Consider the following 10,542-nt stretch of genomic DNA (forward strand, 5'->3'; position numbering starts at 1 on the left):
AAAAAAAAAAAAAAAAAAAAAAAAAAACCTGCCCAGGTGGAGGGTAGATTCTGGAAAGGAGGAACACCCAATAAACAAACCTGTAAATATATGTCAGATGGTATAAGGGCTATGGAATTAAAAAGCAAGGAATGTGGGGTGAAGAAAGAGGGAGGCAGGGAGGGAGGGAGGGAGAGAGACACTAGAATTGTAAATAGGGTGCCCAGAATAAGCCTCTGTGAGAATGTAATGCTTGAGCCGCCTGAAAGGAGGTGAGAAGTGAGCCATGCAGATATCTAAGGTTACAGTGACTCACGCAGGCAAAGGGCATAGCTAATGCCAAGGTCCTGAGGCAGGAGTGTGCTTGGCATATGTAAGGGACGGCAAGGCCAGTGCTGCTGAAGCAGAGTGAGCAAGGGGGAGACCAGCTGGAGATCAGGTCAGAGATGTGGCAGGGGCTATGGAGAGGACTTTGACTTTGCCTGTGAATGAAGGGAAAGTCGCAAGAGGGTTGTGAGCAGAGGACAGCCTGGAAGAATAAGGGTGGAATCAGGAGACCAGTGAGGAACCTGATGATGATGGCGCTGGCAGTGAAAGGAGTTATATATATATGGAGAGAGAGAGACAGACAGACAGAGAGAGAGGCCAGCATGATGGCTCACACCTGTAATCCCAGCACTTTGGGAGGCCAAGGCGAGTGGATCACTTGAAGTCAGGAGTTTGAGACCAGCCTGGCCAACATAGTGCAACCCCATCTCTACTAAAAATACAAAAATTAGCCTGGCATGATGGCAGAAGCCTGTAATCCCAGCTACTCAGGAGGCTGAGCCACAAGAATTCCTTGAACCCAGGAGGCAGAGGTTGCAGTTAGCTGAGATTGCGCCACTGCACTCCAGCCTGGGCGACAGAGCAAGACCCTGTCTCAAAAAAAAAAATGGGCCGGGCGCAGTGGCTCACGCCTGTAATCCCCCCACTTTGGGAGGCTGAGGCGGGCAGATCGCCTGAGGTCGGGAGTTTGAGCCCAGCCTGACCAACATGGAGAAACAACCTGGTCTCTACTAAAAATACAAAACAATTAGCCAGGCGTGGTGGCGCATGCTACTCGGGAGGCTGAAGCAGAATTGCTTGAACCCGGGAGGCAGAGATTGCATGGAGCCCAGATCATGCCATTGCACTCCAGCCTGGGCAACAAGAGTGAAATTCCATTTCAATAAAGAGAGAGAGAGAGAGTCTCACTCTCTCCCAAGTAGCTGGGACTACAGGCATGCATCACCACACCTGGATGATTTTTGTATTTTTTGTAGAGATGGGGTTTTGCCATGTTGCCCAGGGTGGTCTTGGACTCCTGGGCTCAAGCTATCTTCCCCTCTGGGCCTCCTAAAGTGCTGGGATTACAGGTGTGAGCCACGGTGCTCAGCCTATATTTTGGAAGTAGCGCTCAGAGGATTTGCTTGTGGGGGTGGGAAAAAGAGGAGTGAAAGATGACTCTGAGGATAGGTAGATTAACTGATGTGGGAGAGGCCAAGACAGGAGCGAGTTTAAGGGGTAAGAGCATAAGTTTAGTTCTGGTCATCTGGAGTTTGAGATGCCTGTTAGACTTCTAAATAGCCACATTGCCTGGAACTCAAGGGATAAGTTACAGAGCTGGACGTATGTGTTTGTCATTATGTGTCACAGGCTGGAGGTGACACATTAGCCAAGTAAATGATATTTACAGCCATAAGGTTGAGTGTAATTCCCAAGAAATTGAATGTAGACAGAGGCAAGAGGACCAAGAGCTGAGTCCTAGGATCCTCCCGCATTTAGGGGTCAGCTAGTTGAGGAGAAGACAAAACAGGGGCAAAGAAGGAGCAGCCAATAAGGTGGAAGGAAAACCTGAACTGTGTGGTGTCCTGGAAGCCAAGGGAAGAAAGTGTTTCCAGGAAGAGAGAGTGGTCAGCCTGGTGCAGTGCTGCCATCATCAAGTCTGATGACGACTGAGACCTGAACTATTATTTTAACAATGGGGAAGTCATCGATGACCTTGACAGCTTTGGAAGAGGGATGAGAACGGAAGCCTGCCTCGAGTAGGCTCAAGAGAGATTGGAAGGAGAGGAAGTGGAGTGAACACAAGTGCTCATAACTTTTTGAGGAATTTTCCTGTAAAGGGAAAAAGAAAAGTGTACCAGTAGACCAGGAGCGGTGGCTCATGCCTGTAATCCCAGCTATTCAGGAGGCTGAGGCAGGAGAATCGCTTGAACCCAGGAGGCGGAGGTTGCAGTGAGCCTAGATCACGCCACTGCACTCCAGCTTGGGCAAAGAGCGAGACTCCGTCTCAAAAAAAAAAAAAAAAAAAAAAGTGGATCAGCAGCTGGAGGAGGAAGTGAGGTCAAGACATGCAGGAACCCTCAGCGTGTTTGGGAGCTGGGAGCTGAGGGAAATGATCTGCATTTAGGAAGGAGAGATGGGGAAGTCAGAAGGTCTCTCCTGATGCCTTTCATTTTCTCAGAGAAATAGGGACCCGCCATCTCACTGTATCCCAACTCACCTCTCATTTCAGTTGTTTTCTCCCACTTCTGTGTCCTCCCAGGTATATCAGTTTTTCAGCTGCCTCCCAGAGGATAAGGTCCCCTACGTCAACAGTCCTGGGGAGAAATACAGGATCAAGCAACTGCTGCACCAGCTGCCCCCACACGACAGTGAGGTGAGGAGACAGAAGACAGGAAGGGCATGCCAGGCACAGGGCATAGCCTGGGCCAGTGCAGGGCAGGGTCAGAGGAAGAAGGGTGAGCTGATCTGAGGTGAGTGGTTCAGACAGGCAGGGGTCATCAGGGGACATTCTTTGGCAAAACCACAGCTGGGTAGAGGTGGGTACTTCAGGCAGGAGGCACCATCTATAGAAAGACCTAGAAGTAAACTTTCGGGACATGGATGAAGTCTGGAAGAGAGGCAGGAACAGGCATCAAGGGAGGAGCCTGGGAGATGCCTTCCCCTCCCAGGCACAGTACTGCACAGCACTGGAAGAGGAGGAAAAGAAAGAGCTCCGAGCCTTTAGCCAGCAGCGGAAGCGGGAGAATCTGGGGCGTGGCATCGTGCGCATCTTCCCGGTGACCATCACTGGGGCCATCTGTGAGGAGGTGAGCTGTGGAGGGCCTCAGCGAGTGAGCAGTGCCTCTGGTCCAAGCCCTGGGTAGCAGGACACATCTTCCAAGCACTGGGAAGATGAGGCCTGCACCTTAAGCCCCAGTGAGCTGTCTCTAGGGTCCCCTCTTGTGGGCGGGGTCTGTTCCTCACATCTCACTGTTGGGCAGGGACTGCCTCTAAGGCAACCCCTGGTGGACAGGAACCTGTCTCATCGATCCCACTGTCGTGTAGGGTTTATCTGTAAGGAGGACCTAGCGTGTTTTTCTCCCCCTCTGTGCAGTGGACATGGGGCATGGGCTGTCTCTTTGGCCCTCCTGTGGTCAGAACTTGTCCTCAAGAGCTGACCCACAGTGGCAGGGCCTGTCTGCAGGGCCCAGTGGTGGGCAGGGCCTGTCCTTAGATCCTACTGTTAGGTGAGACCTATTGCTAAGGTCCCGGTGGGTGGAGACTGTCTCTGTGGTTTCCCCCACTAGGCCTGGCCTGTCTGTCTTCCCCACCCCTGATGAGGGAGGCTTGCTTGTAAGGCCACCCACCATGGGTAGGTCCTGTCTCTATGGCTTCCCCCATGAGCAGGGTCAGTCTCTAAGGTACCACCCAACCCCATCCCTGGTATAGGCAGGGCCTGTGTCAAAGTTACCCTGTGGGTGGGGCTGGTCACAAAGGTTCACCGTGGGAAAGGCCCAAATGTAACATACTTTGGCTGACCCCATCCATCTGACCATCTTGGTGACGGTAATGGTAACCATCTTGGTGCTTGTCTCGTGGCAGTGTGGGAAGCAGATTGGAGGTGGAGATATTGCAGTGTTTGCCAGCCGTGCAGGCCTGGGTGCCTGCTGGCACCCACAGTGCTTCGTGTGCACCACATGCCGGGAACTGCTGGTTGACCTCATCTACTTCTACCATGCTGGCAAGGTCTACTGCGGGCGTCACCATGCCGAATGCCTGCGTCCACGCTGCCAAGCCTGTGACGAGGTTTGGGCCTCCCTGCCCAGGGGTGGGAGTGGAGGGTGGGTGGGCAGGGCCAGGAGCAGGCTCATCTGACAGCCACAGATGGCCTGCGTCCCGCAGATCATCTTCTCCCCTGAGTGCACGGAGGCTGAGGGCCGCCACTGGCACATGGATCACTTCTGCTGCTTTGAGTGTGAAGCTTCCCTAGGAGGGCAGCGCTACGTCATGCGTCAGAGCCGCCCCCACTGCTGCGCCTGCTACGAGGCCCGCCATGCGGAGTACTGTGATGGCTGTGGGGAGCACATCGGTGGGTGAATGCGGTGGGACTGGACAGAGGGATGGATGGACAGCTGGGCCACAGCCCTATCCCAGCAGGACTCCTCCTGTCCTCTAGGCCCCATCCTCCACTGTGCCCTGTACTTTGTCCAGCCCCAACACTATAGGCCTGTATGCTTGGCTGCAAGTCCCACTTCCAATGTCCCCACTATGCCATGCTTTCTAAACCCCACCTACACAATGCTAGGCCACCACCACATGTCTACACCCACCTCCAGAGGGTGCTCGTGCTCTAATTCCAGCCCCAGGGCTCCCCCTACCCCTAGCCTCCACCACCCCAAGCTGTGCCCGGTTCTCCTCCACTCTCCTGTATCAGCCTAGGTCAGACCTAGCTTCCAGCTACACCCTACCCTCTGAGAACCACTCCTTTCTCACTAGGGCCACTCCCCACCTGTTAAGCCCTGCCCCTACCAGCCAAGCCTCCTGTTCAGGCCAAGCCTTCCATTCTCCTTCCGCCTGGAGCCACCCCTTAATGTCTAAGCCTGGCCCGAATCTTAGAGTCCAATGCCCACCCGGCTCTGGGAGAGAGCACCCTGTGAAAGAAAGGGAGGAGTGAGAGAGAGGTTCACCAGCCAGTCTCCAGGAGAGAACCAAAACCTGTTTCCTGCTTTCTCCAAAAGGGCCCCATTCTGGAGGAGGGAGGAAGGCACCTAGGGGTGCCCTGCCTGGGATTCTCCACCTCTTCCTGAGAAGGGACTCATTCACGAGAGGTGGGGGTATGCCTGGGGGTTCTGCCTCAGTTTTTCCCCCTGGTGGTTCCCCACAGGCCTGGACCAAGGCCAGATGGCTTACGAGGGCCAGCACTGGCATGCCTCAGACCGCTGCTTCTGCTGTAGTCGCTGTGGGCGGGCCCTGCTGGGCCGTCCATTCCTGCCACGCCGAGGCCTAATCTTCTGCTCTCGAGCCTGCAGCCTTGGGTCCGAGCCCACGGCTCCAGGACCGGGCCGCCGCAGCTGGAGTGCCGGCACTGTTACAGCCCCACTTGCAGCCTCCACAGCCTCTTTCTCTGCTGCAGAGGGGGCATCAGAGACCACCACCAAAGGCACCTGCACGGAGTCAGCGCCAGGTGAGCTAACCCTCCAGCCACACCCAGCCACAGCCCAGTCAACCCTACCTCCTTGCCCCGCCTCAACCCTGGCCCTTCCTCCTTGACTGGCCCAGACTCTTCACCTGCTGCATCCCTGGGCCCCGCCCATTTCTCAGCTCATCCTCCTTCCCCACACCATTCCAGGCCTGGTCTCCATCCCAAACTACACCTGCCTCGTGAACCCTGGTTCCACCCTGTCAATACAGGGCCCGTCCCCTACCTCAACTTGTCTCTGCTTGACCCCAAGTTCCTCTTCCTCTTCTCCAGCTGGTCACTCTTCATCCTCTGCAGTCAGGCCCCACTCCATTTATCGCAAACCAAATTTACTCCAAACTATGCCACACCGCTTCCATCCGAAGGCACCCTCGGTGTCCTGGCCACGCCCCCCACACCAGTCCCATCTTGCTCCGTGTTCTTCCTTCCAACCCTCTCTCCACCCAGAGCCTGCTCCAGGCCTCACACTTCCCAGACTCCCCACCTCCCTACCCTTCTCCGACCCCTGCCCCCACTTTCCCAGTCTTAGTGGAGGAAAGAAGGCCCTTTCGCAGGCCTCCCCTCAGAAGGGGGCCAGTGGGAGGGCAGATACAAGGAGTCGCTCTGTCTCCCCTTTAACAGCTACAGGCCCCGAGGAGCCTTCCCGCTTTCTGAGAGGGGCTCCCCACCGCCACTCCATGCCGGAGCTGGGGCTCCGCAGTGCCCCCGAGCCGCCCCCAGAGTCCCCCGGCCAGCCTAACCTGCGCCCAGATGATAGTGCCTTCGGTCGCCAGAGCACCCCACGCGTCAGCTTCCGCGACCCTCTCGTGTCTGAAGGAGGTCCGCGCCGGACCCTGAGTGCACCCCCGGCCCAGCGCCGCAGGCCACGCAGTCCCCCACCCAGGGCCCCCAGCCGTCACCGCCACCGTCATAATCACCATCACCATCACCACCACCACCACCGCCACCCAAGCAGACGTCGCCACTATCAGTGTGACGCGGGATCAGGGTCAGACTCGGGATCTTGCTCCAGCTCGCCCTCCAGTTCCAGTTCCGAATCCTCGGAGGATGATGGCTTCTTCCTAGGAGAGCGCATCCCTCTGCCCCCGCATTTGTGCAGGCCCATGCCTGCTCAGGACAATGCAACGGAGACCTTCAACTCCCCATCTTTATCGCTCCCCAGGGACTCTCGCCCAGGGATGCCTCGACAGACCCGACAGACCCGAGACAAGAACTGCATCCTGGCTTGAAGGCAGGCCTTCCTGGAGGGGGCTCCATTCTCCAGTCAGAGTAGACGATGAGGCCCATGCCCCTCACCCCCACACCCCGCCCCCACAACCCAAGTCATAAATCCTCTTCCTCCCTCCTTTGTCTGTTTGTTTCTATTTTTGTTTCTGTTTTAGAGACATGATCTGCTCTATTGCCCAGGCTGGAGTGCAGTGGTATGATCACGGCTCACTGCAGCCTCAAAAGTTTTGGGCTTAAGTGATCCTCCCACCTCAGCCTCCCAAGTAGCTGGGACTCCTGGCTCGTGTCAGCGTGCCAGCTAATTTTTTAATTTTTTGGTAGAGATGGGATTTCGCCATGCTGCCCAGGCTGGTCTAGAACTCCTGAGCTCAAGCAATCCTCCCGCTGCCTCCCAAAGGACTGGGATTACAGGCATGAGCCACCGCACCAGGACTTTCGTTTGTATTATTGAAGTAATTTAATATTTGTTGTAAAACAAGCCTGGCTCCTTTGCCTCCTTGCCCCAGCTGTTTCCACTCCATTTCCCCCTTCTGATGCTTGAAATTTATCCACATTTGATGAAAGGATTACTTTATTCATTATCATTTCATTATCATATATTTTAACAATGTTTATTATTCATTTATCCCTCTACAGAACCACCGCCCACACCGAGGAGATTATTTGGAGTGGGTCCCAACCTGGGGACTTGACTCTGAAATCTAACTCCCCCCTTCCCTCATTTTGTGACTTAGGTGGGGGCATGGTTCAGGCAGAACTGGTGTCTCCTATTGGATCCTGCAGAAGGAGGACCTAGGCACAGGCATATGGTGGCCACACCCAGGAGGGTTGATTGGCAGGCTGGAAGACAAAAGTCTCCCAATTAAGGCACTTTTACCTCTATGAGGGGGTGGGAGTTGGTTGGCTGGGAATATTGTTGTTGGGGTGGGGAGGAGTTATTTCAATGGAGGAGTTATTTGCAGATTGCAGAGGGAAATGAAGGGAGCTCGCCTACACCGGGCCATCTGCGGGGTCTGCAGGTGAGGAAAAGAGAGAAAGCATTGGCTGAATCTATATGCCCATTTTTTAAAAACAAGATCCAAAGTCCATGAACATTTTGCACACAAGAATACTGAAGCTTATGGTACCTATTGGTACAAAAGCCATCAGTACCAATACGGGACCAGAGTTGGCATTCATGCCTTTAAGAGATCCCTTTCTTTTTCTCCTCTGCCCTCTCAGCAACCCCCTTACCCCCAACCAACACACACACACCCTTACCAGTGGGGGCTGCTGTATGTCTTGGCTGCCGAAAGGGGAAGGTGACATAGGCATCATAGCCAAAGAGGCACGTAGCGATTAGGCCCAGTACCTGGGAGACAGGATAGGAGTGAGGAGGGTTAGATTAGGTAGTCAGGTTACTCAGTCTCTTATCTTCTTGCATCTACCACCTCCAGCACCTGCCCCATACAGGACGGGACTCAAGCCCCAGGTTGGGAAGCCAAAGAACCCCAGGGAAAGGCCAAGAGAATGCATCCTACCCCACTCTCCCTCCTCCTATACCCCTCAACACAGGGAGGCCACACTGTGGCCTTACACGTAGGGGGCACAATTCAATTCATACTTTTTTTTTTTAAGACACAGTCGCACTCTGTCACCCATCTGTCACCCAGGCTGGAGTGCAGTGACATGATCTTGACTTGCTGCAAGCTTTGTCTCCTGGGTTCAAGTGATTCTCCTGCCTCAGCCTCCTGAGTAGCTGGGACTACAGGCACCTGCCACCACACCCAGCTAATTTTTGTATTTTTAGTAGAGACGGGGTTTCGACATGTTGGCCAGGCTGGTCTTGAACTCCTGACCTCAAGTGATCTGCCTGCCTCAGCCTCAGCCTCCCAAAGTGCTGGGAATGCAGGCATGAGCCACTGTGCCCAGCCCCAATTCCTACTACATTTGGGACAAAGTTCTTGCAGATGGTAGTCCAGTGCGTTGACAAAGGGGCCACCTGTTTGTACTTCTCACCAAGGTCCTTGTGTCTGACAAGGGACTGCCCTTCACAGCAAATGAAGACCTTGGGAGGCAAAAGCAAGTCCTGTGCCAAACTTCCCTCCATGCCCTGAGGACAAGTGTGACTTGCTGTGGGCCACACGATTTCTGCTGGAAGCTAAGGCAGAAATGGCCCCTGGCTCCTCAAACCCTTCCCTCTGTGCTTCAGAGCTGCTCCCATGGCCTTTACCCCTGCGACGATTTTGGAGTGGTTTCCTCTCTCAACAAGGACAACAATGGAGGTGATCAGGTAGAGGATTGCCGCTATGAGGGTTCGGAAGAAATCCTGTGAGGTGTAGGGAGAAGAGGGAAGTCAGCATCCACAGTTCCCAGACAATCCTAACTGCCCAGACCCCTCCCTGGCCTTGCCATTGTGGACCCCTTCTCACACTCCAAGGCCAGTTGATGAATGGTATCTTGGTGTGCAGGTCACACATGTAGACAACAAAGAAAATAGCAGCAAGGATCATCTCAACCACCGACAAGGAGGAGTAGCCTGGTGTGGAGGCACTGAAGCAGATCAGGATCACCAGGCATAATATCTGGAAGGGTGACATGGGAAAGGGGACCTCAATCAGCAACCAGGGCTGAGGAGATTGGTTTAAATTAGGAGTCCCATTCTCAAATGACTATGAGCGCTGGGGAAATGACACGCAATAATAGCTAAACACTTTTTATGTGCTCACTGTGTTCCAAATTCAATCATCACGACAATCTAATGTTCTGGGTACTATTATTACTCTCTCTAATTTATAGATGAGAAAACTGAGGTGCAGAGAGGTTTAATGGCTTGGCCAGGGTCACCCAGCAAGTAAGAAGTAGAGTTGGGTGCCTCAGTTTCCTCCCCTTTTCCCTTCTAGGATATGGGCAGCCTGAGGGGAGTGGCGCTGCCAGGTGTTTTGTGAGCCCCGCTGACGCCGGCTTTGTGGCCTTGACCAGGGCAGAACACGCGGTTCCCCCAGCAACCCCTTTGGGAAGCGGTGAGAGTGACACCAGAGAGGCAGGACTCCGTTAAAGGCGCCGCACCCCTTTTACAAGTGACTCAAAGGCGGCGCCCACTTTGAGAAGGGTGGAAACCCCGAAAAGCTAAGGACATCCCGCCCGGCCTCAGAAGGGCAAGGAAGAACTGGCGAAGGGCGGGGCCCTCTACACCGCGGGACTAGCGCGAGGGGGGGCCCCACCCCAACAGGCCCTGCCCCTGGGCGCGCTGCCAGCCCGCCCTCCTGTGTCCAGGCCGCGCCACGCCCTGCCTCAGGAGGCCCCGACTTCCCAGCACCCTGGGACCCCTTCGATGAGTCCACTGATGAGTTAACGCAGCTCCCCCCATGTAGCCCTCCGTATGCGTTATAGGCTCCTTGCCTCACCCCGGGGGCTACCAGATCTCAACAACCTTCGTCAAACCCCACCGACTCGCCCTGCGCCCCGGGTTTCGGGCCTTCACCGTGAACCCACCCACCTGCACCCCACTGCCGAGCGCCCCGGCCAAGTGCCTGCCTCACCCGGACCATCCAGTTCCGCGTGGTCCAGCCACCCCATCCCGCTTTTGCCCACGCGCCTGCCCCAGGTCGCTCACAATCTCAGCAAACAGGAGGATTCCCTTTCGGGTGCGCGAGAAGTTGGTGCAGGCGGCCCAGCAGCCAGGGGCCGAGAGGCGCTCAGAATCCGCCATGGCATGGGCTGGAGTCCGTGGTGCCTCGGAGGATCTGCTCGCTTGCTCGTGGTTTCGAGGACGCTGCACACCCAGCTGTCTTGCCCGCCGTCTGGCCGGGAAGGGGGCCCCGGGGCGAAGGAGGGAGTGAATCACCGCGCAGAGATGACGCGGGCGG

General features: G+C 55.4%; 2 protein-coding genes across 6 annotated transcripts in view; one reads left to right on the forward strand and one right to left on the reverse strand.

Moving 5' to 3' along the window:
* PRICKLE3 (prickle homolog 3 (Drosophila)) overlaps positions 1–7,574 on the forward strand; it is an 11,221-nt gene extending 3,647 nt beyond the window's left edge. For 2 of the 4 annotated variants that reach the window (XM_011991366.1, XM_011991367.1), the window contains exons 4-8: positions 2,958–3,095; positions 3,871–4,074; positions 4,171–4,357; positions 5,153–5,452; positions 6,089–7,172. In XM_011991366.1, the coding sequence (XP_011846756.1) occupies positions 2,958–3,095; positions 3,871–4,074; positions 4,171–4,357; positions 5,153–5,452; positions 6,089–6,696 (1,437 nt within the window). In that variant the 3' untranslated portion in view covers positions 6,697–7,172. Of the gene's footprint in view, positions 1–2,548; positions 2,663–2,957; positions 3,096–3,870; positions 4,075–4,170; positions 4,358–5,152; positions 5,453–6,088; positions 7,173–7,428 lie in introns of those variants that run through there. The other 2 variants (XM_011991365.1, XM_011991364.1) reach the window with 2 other exon arrangements.
* PLP2 (proteolipid protein 2 (colonic epithelium-enriched)) overlaps positions 1–10,536 on the reverse strand; it is a 13,697-nt gene extending 3,161 nt beyond the window's left edge. The window contains exons 1-6 of one of the 2 annotated variants that reach the window (XR_001007257.1): positions 10,290–10,528; positions 9,106–9,258; positions 8,907–9,002; positions 7,955–8,045; positions 7,337–7,707; positions 4,487–4,495 (exon numbers count right to left, since the gene is read on the reverse strand). Coding sequence is in view for 1 of the 2 variants with exons in the window: in XM_011991363.1 (XP_011846753.1) it covers positions 7,685–7,707; positions 7,955–8,045; positions 8,907–9,002; positions 9,106–9,258; positions 10,290–10,385 (459 nt within the window). In the remaining variant the exon portion in view is untranslated. Of the gene's footprint in view, positions 1–4,486; positions 4,496–7,289; positions 7,708–7,954; positions 8,046–8,906; positions 9,003–9,105; positions 9,259–10,289 lie in introns of those variants that run through there. The other variant, XM_011991363.1, reaches the window with a different exon arrangement.
* Between the last annotated feature and the right edge of the window lie 6 nt (positions 10,537–10,542).

Source organism: Mandrillus leucophaeus, unplaced genomic scaffold (genome assembly GCF_000951045.1).
Source record: "Mandrillus leucophaeus isolate KB7577 unplaced genomic scaffold, Mleu.le_1.0 Scaffold395, whole genome shotgun sequence".
Taxonomy (NCBI): Eukaryota; Metazoa; Chordata; class Mammalia; order Primates; family Cercopithecidae; genus Mandrillus; species Mandrillus leucophaeus.